The sequence below is a fragment of the Vanellus vanellus genome (assembly GCF_965231255.1).
Source record: "Vanellus vanellus genome assembly, chromosome: 4".
NCBI lineage: Eukaryota > Metazoa > Chordata > Aves > Charadriiformes > Charadriidae > Vanellus > Vanellus vanellus.
Window position 1 is genome coordinate 32683031 of NC_138909.1, and position 20517 is coordinate 32703547.

The window sequence follows — 20517 nt, forward strand, 5'->3', positions numbered from 1 at the left end:
TGGTTTTCTTAAAAAAAAAAATAATCCACAATAAACATGAAACAATCTCTTCAGCTTTCCTCAGCTGGCCATCACTGCTCAATGCAAATGATAATTTTAGAAGTAACATCTCTAGGTCAACGTGTTCAAAATCACAAAATCTCTTGTGGAAATTATCAACTTCAGCTTTTCTTCTTTTTTTTTTTGGATGGTGGTGTTAATTTAGCTTTTTTTCCCTTCTAGGTGCTTCATACTTGATTTTCACGCATAACTTTAGCTTTTATGGATATCATCTGATTGTTTCTAGCAGGCAATAATGTAATTTCTAAATTACATGTTGCCAGTGTTGCATAAATGTGATGCTTTTACCTACAGCGTTGCATCCAAATTCATGTTAAAATCCCAAGAACTATATGGGAGTTTTGAGGCTGAAGTGGCCATGGGTCTTTGTGGAGCAGATGCTCCGTGCAGGTACAAATAGGTGTACCTGCAGTGCCAGTAGCGACTGATGAACAATTACATGGATTTGCCAGAAGGTATTCCTCCTGTTTTGTTGTCAAACGTTATTATCTAAATCTTCTTTGTTCTCATATGAAGCTGTGTTTTCTTATTCCACTTTGCATTACAACCCTAGTTTGTAGACCAGAATTTTAAATAGTATATACCAAGCCAAGATCTGTAGTCCCTGATGTCTTCAGGATGCATGGTTAAAGCTCTGCCAGAAGAAGTAGATTGTGGAGGACTTGGGAATATAAGCAGAATTGGGAAACAGCCTGGGCTACACCAGATGCTAGAAGGGAGTGAGAAAGTATCCAGGAAGGTCAGAAGTGGTTGAGTCTAAACACTATATAGGAAAATTGAGATAAATTAGAAGAGGGGAGAAAGACTATCAGATACAATAAGACCATTTAGTACTGGTGACTAGTCTAAACTTAGCTCAAAAGCCAAATTCCAACATTTTCTGTCTGACTGCTTAAGATAATAGCACTCACATTAACTATGAATAGTTCTCCAGCAGACGATGAGAAATACCTTCTTTTTTTTTCCAGAGACAAATCATCTTTCTCAAATTAGACAACTACAAATCAAAACAATCTAGCATGTAGTGCCTCGAACTTCTCATGATTCCCACACTGTTCAGCCAAATGTCTTAGAAACCCTATAACATAGGGCTTTCCAGTGCTCCCAGTCCCACGTGGGCTGTGGGAGAGAGGCAGGGAAGAGGAAGGTCTCTATAGCAACGGGGAGGATATAGAGGTTCTCTTGGAGGCAGAGTCTCCCTCTGTCTCTTACCTTGTTGAACAAAGGATCCATACACAAACCACATGGAGTTGTAGAGGGTTGTGGAGGTCATGGATCCCATCTGAAGGCGCGGGGGGTTGAGCCAGTTTAAGAGGTAGACCAGTAGCCCGACTAACAGCACAGTGCCAGCTATGCACGCCCACAGGGAAAGGTCGAACGGTGCCAAGCAGGCAAACATGTCCACTGTCTTCTCTGCCTTTCGAAGCAGCACGCCCACTGAGTAGTCCATGTAACGCGTTGTGAAGTCCACCACGTTCTCCCTGTCAGGGGTGATGGTTAGGGCAGAGATACCTATATCAGCTCTCTGAGGAAAGAGGGAGAGAGAACAACATACGTAAGTAGGAGCTACAGAAAAGATCTTTGTTCCTCTGTGATTTACAGCAGCTAAACTTATGGAGAAGCAGATGCCAAGGCAAATGTCTTAAGCATCACTTATGTGAACACAGAAATGTGACTAACTAAGGCTTGAACAGAACAGCTGTACCACGTGTCTTAGTTTCTGTAAGCAAACCTCACTTGGTGGACTTGGACACATTAGCTTTCCGCATTGTTATTTCCTAAGGAACCAAAATCCTTCAAATACAGATAAAAGCTGGAGGAAATCTACTTCTGGTCATTTTTCTCAGCCTCGCTTACTGAAGCCATCAATGTCATCGTGGGAAAAGGCAGACCTTGTGTATAGCATTTCCAGTAAGAGGAAGTTAGTTGCCTGACAGAGCAACATGATATCCAACATTTTGATGACATGATCATCATGACAAAAGGGCCACTGCACAATAAAGGGCATCTCATATATCCTGGGATTTTGGGGGCACTTGAAATTCTGAAAAACATCAATTTTGTCTGCAGAATCTGAAGTGCAAAAGAGTAGATATTCCACGCAGTTCCTTTACTATTTATTCCTCTATATCTATATAAGCAATTCCTCTTTATCACAACCGATCCTGCAGCTACCTGTGACCTGCTTTGCGCCACTTATATTTTTTTCTCTAATTTAAAGAACCCATTTCAGATAAGAAGAGGATGCATAATATTCCTTGATCTATCATTGTATTTCACAGCATGTCTGGGTATTAGGTCTCCAGAGACACCAGACACAACTACAGCAGATGCTATTTTACTTCTCACATGTACAATTAGAACTGCAGTGAAAACAAGAAAGGGTATATAGACACATTAACAACTTTTTAAAAAACCCAGATACTGAACAAAAATACTATAAAATTCTAGATATTTTAATATGAAAAATACTACTTAAAACACTTTAAGCTGCCACTAGTTTGATTTAATCCATTTCTGTTCTGCCCAAAGCAGTGTGTGGTCCTTTGGAAGAGGGTGAAGAAAGCACAAAGGCTCGAAAGTCTCAGTACTGTGTCAAATTTTATTAATTCTCTTGAATTTCTCTCTTCTTGCCCAAAGAAGGCAGAGATTACTAACTCTTTAGAAATGTGATGTGAAATATTAAGTGAGAAGGTATGGCAGCTGAAACTGATTAAAATCAAATTTGCAAATCATCTGGGCTCTTTTAATACCATCTGCAAAACACTCTGCAGCCCATGGTACAAATATACTCTTAATCACAGTGCATTTAAGACTTCGTTTTAAATGATGTTACTTTATATTAATCATTCACTGGCTTCAGAAAGTGGTGGAAGATAGCCGGAGGCTGATGATTTGGAGAAAAAAGTGCTGGAAAAATATTGATTTGCTTAAAAGCCATGAATTAGAGCTTCAGCTTTAATTTGTGGGTTAGATTCTCTAGTGTCTTAAGTGAAGCACTGTTGATGTGCACAGCTGAAAGCACGGCTTCCTGAATTCACTTCAATTTTTTGAATTCACTTCCTAACAATTTTTTGTGAGTGATGATTTAACTGCCTGTTGCCCATGGGCAGCAGCAAACTCAATCAGTAATACAAGTGAAAATTTCATCAGAATTGTCCATGGAAACATTCAGACCATCTGAGTCTCCATCCTCTGATTATAAAACTTGTGGTCAACAAGTGACTCAAGTGATTCACAGTATCGGCTAACCGTTAAGTCCTAGCTCCAGTAAGCAAGTTGCAAAGCAGTCATCATTTGAACTGTTTTCCACAATTGTGAATATAAATATTTAAAATAATTTACAAATGGGAAAGTCCAATGCTCTATACCAATACTTGTCAAACAGGAAAATATGGTTATATATAATCAATAAGTGTTGTTTTTGTTTTTTTTTTTTGTTTTTTTTTTTTTCCCCTGAATGTATATTAAAAAGTGGAATGGAAATTCAGGGTTAAAGGAGGTCACACAAAACCAAAAAGCCCTAGACTTAGCCCCTGCTGTTTAACTTTAGCCGTGTTATTAATTATCAGCATGTTACTAAAATGCTTGCCTACCACACTAGATTATTGTGAGGCGCTAATTCAAGTTGTATTTGTAAGATGTTTAAAGGTTCTCCACTGAAAAGCAATATCATAAGTAAAAATACTTTTAACAAATAATAGATTACTCTGGGACTGATGATTAATAGAATTTCTTCTGCTTTTCTCCCCCTCCTTCTTTAAAGAGAAATATATTTTCCCATGAAATACATTGAAGGGCACTGCGTGAAAAAGCATGGTATGTGGTATTTGTGGAAATACTGCTTCTATTTTACATCTCTGGGGAGCAGTCTTTCCAAATTCCCCAGCGTTATGGTTCTACTCTGGTTATCAGCCATCTATGGCAGAGGAACAACGTCATCCTGATGGAAATGTTGCATTTCTTTTGTCACACTGCAGCAGCAATCGTGATATAATTATGTCTTGAGATTAAAGAGTAGTAGTAAAGTAAAAAATAGGAAGTACAGGACTTCTCACTACTCTGAAGTTACACAGGAATATGACAATTCATATTCTTAATTTACTAAATGGAATCATAAACACCAGTTTACCAGAAAACTGTATGTTTAGCACAAAACCAAGCTTAAGCTTAACTTAATAGTTGATCTACTGACGGTGAGAGTTCTTAATTACATATAGATTCTGTCAACTTGTATCAAAATTGGAAGATGAAAGAAATTAAATGCATGTCATTAACATGTCAAACTGGATCAGAGAAGACATCAGTTGGAAGAAGTCAAGGTTCACTTAGTGCTTCCGAGATAGAAAGGCAAATGCATGCAGTTATGTCAATATTTAGATGGAAAGCTGCCAATCTGAATTATAAACATGTAAAACTCTCCGCTCACTAAGTTTTCACAGTGCCAAAATCAACCAACTATCAGCATCTTAGGTGTCTGTTTAACACGTTCCTGGTGAATGAAACTGTGACTCCTGAAACTGACTGACTGAAAAAAACAGCAGAGGGCATTATTTTTCTTTACGTGACCTGCTTAGGAATTTATCCTTAGGTCACTGTAGAGCAACATTGACAGAATCAGAAAATCCAAAATAAGTGACCAAATGGGTCTGACAGCATTGTTAGCAGTGTCACAGAACCAGCTCATCGGCAGAGTCTAGAAACCCCTGAAACGCCCCTATGCTATTGCTTAAGCAAGCGCATCTCGTACACACAGAAAACAATCTTATGATGATTCTTGTGGTTCATGATCAAGAACAGGGAAAATAAATTAATCTACTTTAAATTGCTCCTGTGAGGCTTTTCATTTTATTCCTTTTCAATGTTAAGTCAAGTTTCAGCAAATGCTGGAAGCAATAAACCACAGTCCCACATGTTATGCAGTTGTTAATATGGACAGGCAAAAATTAATTGGAGAGATATTTTTGCTCAAGTTAACACACAAACATCCGAATAATTCTCCTTTTACTCAGCAATTATTTTTTCTTCTCACTTCGTCCTCCCTGTATGTTTTCTTCCTTCCTATGCTACTCCCCCTTAGGAAGATGCATTAAAAAAACCCAGAGGCTTATAAGAGGCTTCTACTTGGGTTATAGTTTCTTTTAGAAACGCTTAGGCATGTATTTACTTTTCCTTTTCTGAGGCACCTAAGTGGGATCAGGCAGCTTTCCCTACGCTATTTGCTTCCTGATGGCTCCTTATTGGAAAAAAAAGCCCTAGCAATCAAGGTAGCACAGTGAAATGTGGAAAATAATGGTTGATGGATGTGAATATCACTGGGAGGTCCAGAGCCGTGCTGGAAAGCCTACTGTCCTCTCCCAGAAGTGTCATTAGCCCCTTCTCTTGCCTGTCAGCCAGGCTCATCCCTCTGGTGATGTGGACTTGAGGGCAACTAAAGGAAGCGCTATGAAAAGACATAGATAACTAACAGCAAGAGAGAGAGTTGTGGTAAAGCGTTGCTCCCCTGAGATGGTTTTAAGCTCTCTACAGAAAGCTGCTGCTCTCTGAACTCGTCCTGTTTGTGAGCTGAAAATCTGTGGGATGCACTGAAAGCCCATGACATTTGGCAGGATAGGGGCAAGAGCACCAAGTGCCTCTCAAAGAGCATTTATCCTCCGTAGACCTTCTGGTTCAGGCGCTCAGCAAACAGAAAACTTTCCCTGGCATGGTTACATTCAGTTTATTTTGACAGGAGAAGGTGTCCAGAGCGAGGGTGTACTTAGTACAGGTCTTGACAATCAAAGGAGGGGAGACTTGAATCAGTTTCTGAATTCAAATTAAAGACCACTTGCTCTGATCTGCTGATTCCAGCTCCTATTTCAGCAGCCAACAATGACCTTGTCTCCAAAGCTGGAACAGGGTGAACTTGGCATAGTCTCCTATCTGCGAGGCCAACTGTGGACCCAGGGCATGTACTTGGCACTGCAGGGCTTCTGCCCTGCACTGCAGCTCAAGCAGGGCTGCTGCAAACCAGAGCAGCCCAGGACTGCTCTCACCCGTACTGGGACCTGCATTCACAGCCCGCCACGTGCTGAGTCAGGTTAACGCAAACAGTATGTGTTGATCTTGAACACGGAAATTATGTGCTTGCTGCAGCAACTGCCATTTTGTACAGCACATCTTCGGTAGTGTCCACAGACATCCATCCTTCTCAACGAGATGTACTCAAATAGAGAAGGAAGCTATTTTCCATTACCCTTGAGTGGGACTTGTCTTTTGCAGAAATACCTTGTTCCCAACGCATTTCTGGCTCACGCACTAACAGGCAAAGAGCACTCCCTCTGTTTCTGGATTTCCTCCACACGTTGGCCAGACTATCACGTAAGGCTTGGTTGGGAAAACAAGAAACATTCTGTTTTAAACAGGTTAGACCTTTAATTCAAAGCTATTCTCTCCTCCTTTGCTTCCCCTGACAGTTGCCACGCAGATAGATATTTGAGTTCTGGAAGCAGAACTCAGATCACAGTAAATAAGAAAGCAGCCTTTCAAGAACAGCTTGCGCTTGGTAAGGGGTAGATACACAGTGGCTGCTTGCCCAGAGGTTCTCTTTTACCTTAAGAGGGACAGAGAGTGGGAGAGAAGGACGCAGTGAACCTTCACTGTTAATTGTATAAGGGGTAAGGAAGATAAAAAATTATACGCTGCCATAGTGTTGGGAAAATGTGTTTTTTGAATTTCAAACGCAGTTCTATTAACTCTCCATACTTTCTAACTGTACAGAAAGATTTCATATCCATTAAGACTCATTTACAGCAAAATCGTAGCAGACTGGTAATCTGTTCCACTCATGACATCTATTTACAGAACTAGGCAGTTACCACCTTCAGGGTGTGATTAGAGTTATACGAGTCCCTGCCTTCCAAGGGGACAAGAATGCCATACATATTTTCCAGTGAACCATTCGATTTCAGTTGTCACGAGTTCTGCATCATAAATCATTCATTTCAAATAAATAAAAAATGTTCTGGACCCACTTCCATCTCCAGAGCCATCTAGGACTAAGAACCCTCCGGCCTGTGTTATGCAGTGGCCTGAGGAGTACTGTAGAGAATAAGGTATAGTCTAACATCGGATTTAAAAAGCAGAAAAAAAAAAATAATTATAAAAATAAATCAGTAGGCCGTTGTGGTGTTATGCCTCATAATTAGAGGAGGGATTTTTAGATGTTAAAGTTCAGAAGGTGCAGGAAAATATACATTTCTAAGTGGCTCCATCTATGCCTTAGTGGCTTAGCATCTATGATCACAGCATTCCACCTTACAGCTTCGTAATGGCATAGGGAGATGGCAAAAGAAGTTTATTACTACAGTGTAGGTGTATGAACTGTTCCACGGCCATGGCACGTGGGGTTGTCTTCCATTCCAACAGGCCTCCTACTGCTCAGGAATGTTACTGCTCAGAACAGGTTAAACCTATCGCTTTTTTTTTTTTTTTTTTGCCATGGGGATTGCTTTTTTTTTTTTTTTTTTTTTTTACTTTTTTAATATCTTTTCCCTTTACTGCAAGACTTATTTTCCAGCATTTTGCTAACTTTTAGTTGAAGTATTTAATGATTAGGCCCTGTACCTGACTGCATTGCTCCTTACTCTTTGCCGTGATTATCAATTAAATGCCACCTACAGATTTGGAAAAGCCCTTCCATAAACAACCAGTAAGTTATTTACATGAATATCTACTGCAGTTATTTAAGGAAAAACAGCAAACGTAGGTCTCTATAGCTGCAAAAGCTGCCTCTACAGGTTAACTAAGAGCAAAATAAAATATATATGTTCACAGCACAAATGAGACATCAGCAGAAGAGAGTCTGCATTGCCCCGTCTTTCTCTCTCAACAGGAGAAAATGCAAACAGACAAGATGTGAAGAGAGAAAAAAAAAAGAAAAATATGGCACATTTATTTGGTTTAATTTATTTATGCTACAATATTGAACATTTAATGTAAAATTAAGTAGACTAAATCATTTATTAATTACAGAATAGAGAACATACTACTCTTGATTCATACATCTACATAATGTGTTATTATATATCAAGAAAACATTTTCTGTTATGTACTTCATATATTCATCACACCACCATTTTTCTAAGTGCTATACGTTATTTACATAATGTATCACTAATTACTGCAACACCAATTTTTCCTCTTTCGAACAGCCTCTTCAACTCCTTTGTGTCAGGTGTCACCAAATTAATTAGGATGCTGTGCATCCCATTATTTGACTGTATTCAGATTTCACACTGCTGTACTTTGGTTGGAAAAAAGAGATTGCCCTGTTTCTTAAGTAGTTACCAGGAAGCACTATTCCTACCTTTTTCTTTACTGTCCTTCTGTTGTACTGTCAATCTGTCATTCGTTTTTCTGGCCCGTCCGGCCCAAACCACATCAACCTCCCAATGCACCCAGTCATACCATCAAATGCTGGCAACACAGGCAATGAACAAAGTGCTATCGCTGACTCATTAAAAAAGGTTACTGGCTGATGGAAACATAACATACCATGTACTATTTAGCTTTATCACATGACCTTATTTAATAATTTATTAAAAACCTTACCTTAAATACCAGCTCTCCTATCAGTCCGTTCCATGACCCATCATCCTGAGGACTCCCATACTTGTGATCCGGTGCAACATAAATTTCGTATTTAAAGCCGAGGTAAGTGGCTAAGGCTTCCAACACGTCTATTGAGAAGCCCTGATACTTCTTCGGTTTTCCCAGAACATTTTCAGACACCATGACAAAGGGCTCTTCCTAAATAGAAAACAAAGGAGGCAACTGTTAGTAAAGAAGTCACATGCCACTTTTGGGTGCTGTTTGGTTTTTTTTTTTAAAGTAAAGGAGGAATTATTTAAATACCATTTGTACAAAACTTTTGGAAAACGCATTGTTAGTGGTGCCTCTTGCATTCTGCAAAATGCTATTTTGTCATGTATTTACTTCAACAGAGACATTTTCTTCTCTACTATGTATTTCAGAAGTAAATCATCTGTTGTAACATTGCAACTGAAATGCTTTTCAGTAGTGCCTTCTGTCCACACTTATGCTCAGCAGGGCAGACATGCACTCGTAAGTCTGTCCATAAATATGGAGGATTCTACAGCGCTGCCAGTTTCCACTGGCTGGGCAAACACTCTGTCTGACAAACGCAAGCACTAATTCATGCTGTAGGGAATGAAAAACGTGGCAAAATGGGCCGTACCACAGCAACATGCTTTTCTCTTGTCCTTCTCTAATCTGAATCTGAATCTAAATTGGTTGACTTTAAATAGTTCTGTCCAAAGCGCATCCATTTGATTAGTTTCAGGAGAGTCAATTATGGGACTTAAGTTTGTCTATACGAACAATTGGTGAATATTCATCAAAAAGATGACCATAATAAAGGACACAAATAGATGCTAAAAGTTGGAATTGGTTGGTAAGATTTCCAAACAATACGCTTTTCCTTTTCCCCAAGATCTGTAATTGTTCTCTCCGTTTTTGTTCTATTAATATTTCTAATAACATTCTCAGAAAGAGATGATTTTTTTGGCTAACTTTAATTTCTTTCTTCCCCTCTGTGTTATTCTTCCTGTTGAGTATTTAATTTCTAGACATTCTCCTTCACATCTTTTTAAAATGAAACACAAAAAGAGATCATATTTCTGAGCACAAAAAAAATATATTTGCCATAGATGGATCTCACTTATGCTTGTTTTTTATTTCCTCTGAGAACACCTGTCTGATCTACCTAAGTAGAGCAAAAGCATCAATTCCCCCCCAAAAGCATGAAGGAATTGTAACTTAGGGTTGGGATTTTTTTCAAATATGCTACATTTCTTCCTTTTAAATTCTTTTCATGGTGCTGTAATTTAGTATGAGTTCATCAGAAACATCTATTCTGAGGCGCAAAAAGTTAGTTCTGGATTGTCATGGCTTGGCCATGACAGGCACATGAAATCACTTCCTGACCACTTCCTCCCAGTCTGCATAACCCACAAGCTTACAGATGAAACCAGAACTGACTTTCCATGGTATTTGTGGCCCAAACTTTAATTGTATCTCCAAAGGCACTTTTGTTGGTGTTGATTTTTTTTTTAATTCTTATTCTACTACTCATGTCTGTCAATGCCTTCGAAGCCAAAGTACTTTTCACAAATATTTCACTAATACTTCACTAAATATTTTCAGTTTCTTAGTATGTCACTCCGTATGAACAGGTATCAGTGAATTACAGGTGTCACTCCGTATGAACAGGTATCAGTGAATTACAGGCAGGATGTTCTTGGAATAAGAAAGCATCATTTGTAAATGCTCGAGTTAATATTCATGAGGATAGCCACATGCTGAGGATGCTGCCAAAGAAGCAAGGATGCAACCAGGCTGTGCTTGTAGGATGTTGTTTTCTGACTGCAGCAAATCCAGAAGAAAAAAAAAATCAAAACAAAAAAAAACCAAACCAAACCAAAACCCCAAATCAACCAAACAAAAAAACAGCAGGGAAAAAAAAAGCAGAAAGGTTGATGGTCTGAAGTTATTGTGTCCCAATTGTCAGATAGAACTTCTTTCTTCCAGATTTTCCAAGATCAGACAAATGGAATAAAAATGGAGGACAAGTGCAAATGAGTTTTTAAGTAGTTCTCCAGCACCTGGGTTCCAAAAACATTGAAGGAATTGAAACTAAGTTGATGAAAGCCTCTCCTAAATGAAAACACAGAGTGAATTCAGCTTTGCTGATCACTTGAATGAGATATTACCCACATACAGACGCAAAACTGCTGGAAAAAATTGTTTAAATGTTTCCACAAAAAAACCCCAAACTGTAATTTATCAATCTAAGCACATCATGCACAGAATTCTAGAGATTTGTGTGTGTACAAAGGGTGTTTTAGAAGTTGATAATTTTCATATTAGAAAGGATTTATTCTTATCACTTCTAAGTTATTAGAAAATAGTTGCTCATAAACTGAATTTTTATTCAGTTAGTTAAAAAGGAATTGCTAATTGTACTGATTTAAAACACTGTTTAAAATGCAGTGTGTCACGACTAATTTCAATCTTTTATTACGCTATGTAATATCGTTTGCTGTTGAGAGATTTACAATCACCCCCCCACATCCCCAAACGTCCGGTGTGCTATACATTTCATGAAATACAAATAATCAAATAGCTTTACGCAAAGCAACTAGCACTTCCCAATTTCTGTTGAAGCCTGGAGCAGCAAAATATTTAATCATATTCTAAACAAAACAAAACAAATCTATAGCTATGTTTTTTTGTAATTGTTTACATTTCTCAGAAAGCATTAAAAAAGGACAAAAATATTTGTCTTGATTTCCCCCCCCCCCATGCTGTAAGCTGAAACTATGCCGATTGCCTTTTTGTACACTGGAAGGGTGTTATGGGAGCTCCTATGGAAAGAGATATACAAGCCTATGATATTCATGTTAAAATGACTGTCTCCATCCTTGAGAAAGCAGACCTTGTAGCAATAAAATACACAAATCCAGTCAATACGTTTCTCACCTACTGAACAGAAAAGTAATTAGAACAAAAAAAATAAGCTCATGGAAAGTAGTGTCAAAAACTCACAAGCTAACCAATGAGTTTGGAGGTGGCAAAATTCACCTGGATAACGAAGCTTCCATTCAACCCCAATAAAGTCAAGAAAATCCTGATACACTTTCTCTCCAAAGCAAGTGGTAATTTGCACTATATAAGTAGGTCTTTGTCAGAGAAGCCATACTATCACGGTCCTTGGAGACACTCAAAACTCACCTGGGCACAGTCCTCAACCACCTGCTCTAACATTAACCCTGCTTCACCCAGATGCCATCCAAGGGTCCTTTCAAACCTGAATTGTTCCAAGATGCAGTGAAGTGATCAAAGGAAGGCCACTGTTCCTGCTTCTCCTTTTCTTCCACTTTTGAAGACAGCTCTCTAGGGGACTGATGAGCCTCTGTGGGGCAAAAGCAGGCTTCACAGCCTGTAAAGTCAGGGAAGTCTGGAAAAGCAAAGAAGTCATGTGCATGACCGAGGAGGAAAAGAAAAGGAAATGAATCGATTGCTGCCCCTTAACTTCTTGGTTTTGCAAGATGGATGATCTGCCTCGTATCTGATGAGCCCCATAGCCACCAGATATATTTAGGAGATGGTTTTGCCTCCAACCTCAGTGGAGATCCTTTAAGAGAGGAGCTACTTTCCTTTTACTTTACCCCCAATGTGCCTCCTTGTCAACTGAATGCAGCACTATGAGTCCACGATAAGGGCTCCTTCTCAAAATAGCTCCGCGGATATCACTGCCTGGTTTCTTCGTGGGATCTAAGCTGTGCTGCCCTGATCCAGAGGAGGATGTGTTTAAGACTCGATGCGGATCAAAGGATTTTACAGTGTTGTGGGTTAACCCTGGTAGACAGCCAAGCACCACACAGCCAATACCACCTGCAGCAAAATGAAAGTCAGCAGCAAACAGGTAAAGCTTATATTGGGTGAAACTGCACATATTGCTTTTTACAACTGTAAAAAGGTAAAGTCTGGTTCCAAAGATGATTACCCCCTGAGCAACAGGAACTGCAAAATGTTAGCACATCTTAGGAATGCTAAAGGCAGACCCGAGATCAGACAACATGGCATAAAAAAAGGAAAGTGTTGGGAAATATGACATGATAGTACAAGTACATTCAAGAAGCGGCTCACAAAACACACTTGTCTCCATTACAGTATCACAGTATCACAGTATGCTAGGGATTGGAAGGGACCTCAAAAGATCATCTAGTCCAATCCCCCTGTCGGAGCAGGAACACCTAGATGAGGTTGCACAGGAAGGCGTCCAGGCGAGTTTTGAATGTCTCCAGAGAAGGAGACTCCACAACCTCCCTGGGCAGCCTGTTCCAGTGCTCTGTCACCCTCACTAAGAAGTTTCTTCTCAAATTTAAGTGGAACCTCTTGTGTTCCAGCTTGAATCCATTACCCCTTGTCCTATCATTGGTTGCATTCATTTAGTTATTATTACTAGGTTTATAAAACTTTTTAAGGAAGAGGCTACACATTAAGACTGACATAGGTTATCAACGTGCTACACATTAAGACTGATATAATTTAAAATCTTCCTCCCACCAGAGCAACTAGCTACTTTCTTATGCAATAGCTCTGGTGAAAGGAAAAGTGAGGAAGTTCCAAGAATGTGCCCTTTTGGTATCAGGGGATGCTTCAGCAGCTCAGACACCTTACCCAAACCTATCTTCAGATGTGCAACACAATATTATTTCAGCACATTTCACAAATTAGGGTTTATCACTGAAATACTTGGTTGAGTAAGAAGAGTTATCACCACCATTTTCCATATGGAGAACCGAAACGCACAGGTTTCATGACTTGCACAGATGAGAATTGAATCCAAGTGTGCTGGGTCAGGGACAAACGCCTTAACCATAGACTATTTTCCCTCTATCTTATTTTAACACTTTAAAACATTTGTACTTACATATGTATCTGTGTTCTGATGAACCATGAGTGTAAGAGCAGGGAAACCAATAGAGAAAAGCACGCATTAGATGAGAACAAAGGAAGGTGGGATCCAAAAAAGAGATGTCTAGACTCGGGGAGAGAAAAGTTTTACTCTTGAAAGGACCGCTTGGCCACTGAAAGTGGGCAACAGAGACTATAAGGTGCCCTAGTCCAGGGAGAACTGATAACAGGGCAATATAGGCACAAAAAGAAGTGTCATACATCCAAAACCCAGCCCGCAACCTCTGCCCTGAACTTTAAACAGCGGGAAGTAGTGGATGAAGAATTTATTTGGTTTTCTTTTAAACATATCAGTGGAAATCAGAGGTTGATAGTACAGAGCTTGGAGCAGTCTGGATTCAAGATTACTAGAAAAATACGCTGCACTTTATTGGTTTTTTCCAACAAGTTAAAGGGCTAAAAGTTTTGCCTGTTCAGAACTTAGGTTCTGGTGCACATAAAAATGAAGTAACACAAGTTTTTGTAAATGAAACCACTTACAAAAGAGTGTAAGATTAAAAGTACAAAATATAGTTTTTATTTACTCTGATGAAATTCTCAGACATGTCAACAATTTAGCTGTAATAGTTCGTCTGAAGTTATCTTTTTATATCCTTTATTAGACCACCCAGTAAAGTTAAAAATAAGGAAGAAAAGAAAAGCTTTTGGGCAGAGACGACCTTCACATTTGAAAACAGAAGGAGCAATACTCAAGCTAAATGGCAGAAAAGAACAATTACTCAGAGTTTAACTTGGTTATGTTACTTAATTAGACAATCAAAGAGAAACATTGGTTTGTAACTGTGGGTGAAAAAGTCAAGCAATAAATTCAGGCCTGAGAGGAGGCAGGGAGGGAGAGCGAGAGTGATTGCTTGTGAAGCTTTCAGGGACAACTCATATGGAGGGAAAAAGTATATCCCTAAACCCAGAACCTCTGTTCAGGATGATTTTTAGCCACCGGTAGAATAGTGACTTTAAATTCCAAGCTTTAATATTCACCTTTTATTTCTTTAATGAAAACCAGGGTTTGGAGGTTCTGGTATTCTTGTATAGATTTTCTCTTTTTGGACAAATTACAGAAAACTCTCTTGAAAGAACAGAAAAAGCACCATTCAAATCTTCAACACAGCACTCTAAATACGTGAGAGAAAGAAAAAGTTGCATTCAGTGGCCTCTGTGCAACGAAGTGGTGGTCTCAGCTCAGCTGTTAATGATTTTATGTGCACACCGCATCATCAGGAGATCACTGAATGGGCAAAAAGACAGATTTTCTCTGTAATTACAAGGGTAGATTCTGTGGCTTTAAGTTGATACAGGATAGAAGCTATATGGAGCCATGATACATTATGAGAGTCTTATGCTTGCTCTAAAGATAAAATGGCTAAAAAAAAAAAAAAAAAAGCAAGGATGTACTTTATAAATGGAAAAGTAAAAGCAAAAAAAAACATTGGGATTATTCTCCTGCTCAACTGAATCCTCTTTTCCCATTACCTTGGGCAGAAAAACTTCCTAGCCGGGAGGCTACGAAGAAATTATTAATTAAACAAAAAGTTATTGGCTTGTGAGATCAGAGAAACAGATCACTGCTGGGAGTTACAACACATATTGGGGCTTGACTCTAAAACTGCAGATGGATGGCCTTATGTGCTTCTACTGTGTTTGGAAGAGAGTTTTGAAATTAGGTAATTATATGGGTGGTTAGAATTCATAAAGCATGTGAAAATGACCTCTGTGTCTACTTATTAGAAATTTCTGAACACAATGGGATATAATACTTTAATATTGATACTCTGTATTCATTAAGTAGAACTCTCTATTCATTAAATCTTCCCTTCTTCTCTACTGAAAGTAGAAAGAGAGAGGAAAAAACAGAAGCAAGAAATGGAGCTCAGTTGTGGGCAAGACTGTCAATCTGTACTTAGTACTGACTTTAGAAACAGTGGACAGACACACTAAATGATTCACATAGCCCAAGCAGAGCCTCAGAAATCACATGAACTAAACATTCACTGTAATACTTTGAAGCTCCCATCACCTGCAAACGCTAAGAAAATGCTCCCCAAACTGAAATTCACTCTCATTACTGGATCTCTCGACTCCCTTCCAATGCCTGCTGGATGACCAAGCAGAGCCATTATAACCAACAAGAAGCACTAAGTCTCATAAACCATAACCAAAACATTTTCAGGCACAGGATGCTATTGTCTTGTTGCTAGGCATAATTACTTTTTTCTTGACTCATAAAACAATTAACTTCGCACTTTTAAACGTTAGCCATTTTGCATTTCTTTCCCCAAAAGATTTCAGTGAAATACGCAGCCCCAAATACTTAATTTCCTCAAGTGCTTTATTGACCACTGTTTGGGGGATTTTATTTGGCTAGGAACAGCACAGCAGCTTGTTATTTTTAATTGAACAGCAATTTACATTACTTCATGTTAGAACCAATGACCAAAATTTAATTGAAACATTTCATTCTCTCATTACAGAAATTCTCCCACTAGCAACGGTTACAAAAGTTGCTGCAAAAAAACACAATCCCCACCCCTTAATAACACTAAAACAAAGATGAAGATTTCAAACCTACAAAATATCGGATAATTAAAGTATTATACTCATTCAATATCCTATTGTGCCAACGGGCTGTGTGACAGTATTGGCATCGAAACCCAGAGTTCTTGGATCCTGTGCTTTTCAAATAGACTGATCAGAAAGTCAGTTGTACTAACAGAAAAGTTGCCTTGCCTGCAGCAAGAAGCTAGCTCATGTCCTAGAAGCTGAATACAATATCAAAGGAAGGGGATTTTACATTTGACCTTTATTTAGCACTGTGCTTATGCATGTGCTTAGTCTCTTGCTTTTTTTAATGACAGTTTTATCGTCATCTTCAACAAGACATGAGTTTGTGCTTTCAGTTACAGTACTTTAAACTATATTTTTTCTCCTGAATTAAATGGTCGCTTCTGGATTTATTATGCTATTTAGTTTAGTGCTATTTAGAAGAAACAAACAAAAAATGTTAGCGTCTCTCCCCAATACTTCCCGTTGCACTGCAATGGGACTAAGCCTTCTTTCAACGCGATCTATGGCAATGGTCTATTAGGATGCAGCCAAGCTTTGTGTATTGATTTTAATTCACAATAACATAATGCGCCTAATAGCTCTTTCTGAACCATTACGGTTATACGATAGGGATATGGATTGAGATTGGAATCAATTGGAATGTTTTAGAGTATGTCTAAACAGCACAATGCTAGCTTTAATGTAGGTAGCTCAGATACTGGAGTTAGCAAATTCTAGTATGGGTATATTAACCTGCTGGGAGCTGCATTGTACTTCTTCCCGCAGCCATGCAAGAGCTCCTATTCATAACGAATTCATATAATACTTCATGACATTGCACTGCCAGGCACTTCACCTCCTCTTCTATCTTGTATAGTATGGAAGGATAATTACAATCAGAGTAACAATCCCTTTCTGTTTAAAAGCCAAATTTCCTGTGTGCTCCGTGAACTGTGTGAATCGCTCTGGAATGCAAAGATGCCCACAGAGCAGGTGGGTAAGAGTCAGTGAGCAGATAAGAGCCAAGGCGCCTTGAGAGGTGGCCCTTGTCATACAGATAAGTTAGGTTGGTCCTACCAGGTTTTGCACTGCACCTACCTTACTGTCAAATGGTGGCCCCAGCCAGGCCCAAAACATTTGCATTCCTTGATGTTCACCTCATCTAGTATATAGCACCCGCTACTTTAGAAAAACGGATTTGAAGTATTAATTGAAAACAAAAGGGGCTGGGTTTCCCAGCAGGCTCTGAGATTAAAGCATGTAAAACAAATGATCAAACCTAACTGTGAGGTTATTTACCTGTTATAATACAAGCTAGGTAGCTCAAAGGGACATAAACCAGCTATTAAATGTAACCTGTGCGTTTAGTCAGTAGCAATTTCAATTTGGCCCTCGTACAGGTGGTGGTGGTGGGGGACTGAAAAGACAGGCTCTGCCTCTATCAAGGGATATTAGCTTCTGTTGTTATAACAATAATTTTAATTATTAGTATTTTGAGGAGATCCCATCACAGTACAGTACCACTTGAGAAAAAAAAAAATCAAAGCATTTTCCAAAAGAAACCCAAATACATATGCAAGTATTTGAAGACAGAGGAAAATGGAATGGAAGGATTAGGGGGAGGAGATGACACCAAACCTAAATCTCTGGCAAAGTGAGGAATACCTAATCAATGTACACTCTGCCCCAATGGGTGCTTGTGCCCCAATTATGGTGACTCAGTTATCAACACTGATCAATTGCAAGGGAACAGCTGAAATGGCTCTTGCCCCCATTTTTTCCTTAGTAAAGCGGCCCAGCAACCCTCGGAAGAGAAGCAGGGCAGATGGTTGAGGGCAGGAGGCACCTTAGGAACCTCATTTTCTTCCATGTTCTGTTTACGTGTTGTCATTCTTAGTCCGCAAGAAAGAAATGCACAAATTTCACTCCTCTCTGCCTCATTGCTTTAATACTGCCACTTGTTGGGCAATGCTATTAGAGAGTCAATTTTTTCATCAAGCACCCAAGTACCTTAAATACACTGATGTGCACGTAACGATAGCATACTGTCTGCATATATGGAGGGGAGGAGTAGTGTAGAAATATGGCCAGTATAACGGCAGAGATAAGGTTACGGTGGTCTGGAAGGGACTGGCATCTCAGCTGACTAGCACAGCAGAGAAAGTTGGGGCTTAATTCAGTGTACGGCACTAATACGTATTCTGGAATTCTGTGCCTATGCAGTAAGCTAGGATGTGTACAGTCAGTGCCAGAAGGCACCACAGCTTAAGGGGCAACTTTTATATGCTAACAGCTTCTGGAATGCTGAACAGCAGCGCAAGCTAGAAAAATAGTAGGTGCTATTTGTTATGCAAGGTAAGTAGGGTAAAAAGATGAGGAGGGAGAAAGACGCATATCAAGTCTCCCCTTGAAAGTTCATAATTATAACCACCAGATAATGCAATTATTACCAACTTTCAGCCTTAAAGCTTCTATCTGCTTGAGAACTCAACCCAAAACCTAGGGAACTTTAGGAAAAAGCCGTCTCACTGGGGAACCAGTATTTCCCAGCACTGTCTCCTTGCTTTCTAACAATACCTAGCTCAACCAAAGTCTAAATGTCTTTCCTTATTTTCAGAAATTAAAGTGTCTACATGAAGAGCGTGAGATAACATAATCAGGCTTAGAACTGCAATAGAAGTGCCTGTTTTTTACTATTAAATTGTTTCTAAACAGTACCTTCATAAGATTAAATCTTTACTTAAGAAGCAGTATAAAATGCATTATATAGAGTCTGGGGATAACAACATTATTAAATTTCCTGCATACTCTATATTTAAAAATATCTAAATTACACATAATTCCAACTAAAGTTCCTGAGTAGACTTAGGTCAACACAAACTGCTCCTGCAAACCCCTCTCCTTAGTTTGTAATTCTCTCTACATGTTACTATGTTGGTGTTTTTTTGGTTGGTGTGTTTTTTTTTTTGTTGTTGTTTTTTGTGGGTTTTGTTTTGTTTTGTTTTGTTTTCCAGGAGTACCAACATATTTTCTTTTATTTGCTTAGAAATAGATATGGTTTTATGGAAATGCAAGCTAGAAAGGACCTCTAAGACCTTCTTTCCTTTCTCTGGCTCAGGATAAAACTACCTAGACTAAGCAAAACAAACATAAACCTACTCTTCCTGGACACGCATCTGACAAAGCAGAGTCCACAGCCTTTTTACAACTGAATGCCTAAGTATCCTTTGCATAAGAAAGTGTCACAGGAGCTCTGAGAGCTACTCTTACCTTGTCATGGGAAACATTTGCTGTAACGATTAATAGTTTGCTTATCCTTAAAATCATTGAGAAAACTTCTGACCAACCAAAGAGCAATTAAGTTCCATTTTTAATTTTAAAGAGATGATAACAACTTTTTAGGAGAGTAAAACGCAATTCATTCTCAACATACACCCCAAGCCATTTTAAAAAAATCCTCCTTACATTAGGTATAAGCAAGCTATTATTAAAACCTGTAAAAGTGAATAATTTTTTTTCATGTAAAAAATTCAGTTTCAATAAATGTTTGTCTAGAATCATGCCCTGAAATCTGAATTCAAGTTTCCAAGTTGGAAAATCTGCCCCATGAAAAGATATTCCAATACCAACTGACGTTTCCACAGGTGAAACCAGTCTTGTCCCGCATATCTCATACCAAATGACAGCTTTCACGTCAACAACCAGGGTAACTATGAAGAATAGCAAATAGTGAGCCTAATCCTGTCATGCATCATTGCTCCTGATGATTGAATTCATTTACCAATGAAATGAACACCTCTACCCCTTGTTGCTATAACTTATCACCATTTCACTGAACATTTTATAAAAGATTCATTCTTTCCAACTTTCCTGCAAAGATGGATATGGGCAGCAAAAAGGAAGAGAAATCAAGACGCAGAGACTTGTTGCTGCCTAAGAGAGTTTGCATTCTTTACAACTAGCAATGGAATATTCTAAAACTTCAAGCAGTTCTGAAATATTTTAACTGCAGCACACATGGCATATACTAAATACATTACTGAGTTAATAGCATATAGAGATTTTATGACAGACTCCAGATAGAATACATCAGTCACAGCTTTTCTGCCATTCAAACTCAGGAGCACAAATGGCCATCAACGAAGGATTTATCCCTTACAGGTAAAAGACTATAATACGCTTGCGCAAAACACAAATACTACAACAGCTGAAGACAATCAGGTAATTTTTCTTGACCTTACCACCTCCTAAGGCATTTCTGCTGCCACATGAAATTCACTACGGTGCACTTCAGTCCAACATGCCGATAATGTTGAGACACAGAGCAAGACAGAATTTAGTATATTACATGCCTTAATTAAAGTTATCTTTTAA

At 38.8% G+C, this 20517-nt stretch overlaps 1 protein-coding gene across 2 annotated transcripts in view; it reads right to left on the reverse strand.

Annotated features, from left to right (window-relative positions):
- The window catches only part of GRID2 (glutamate ionotropic receptor delta type subunit 2), a gene marked incomplete at both ends in the record, with an annotated part of 746220 nt that overhangs the window by 138495 nt on the left and 587208 nt on the right, over positions 1–20517 (reverse strand). For both annotated transcript variants that reach the window (XM_082482247.1, XM_082482246.1), the window contains 2 exons: positions 1273–1585; positions 8653–8850. In XM_082482247.1, the coding sequence (XP_082338373.1) occupies positions 1273–1585; positions 8653–8850 (511 nt within the window). The remainder of the gene's footprint in view (positions 1–1272; positions 1586–8652; positions 8851–20517) is intronic.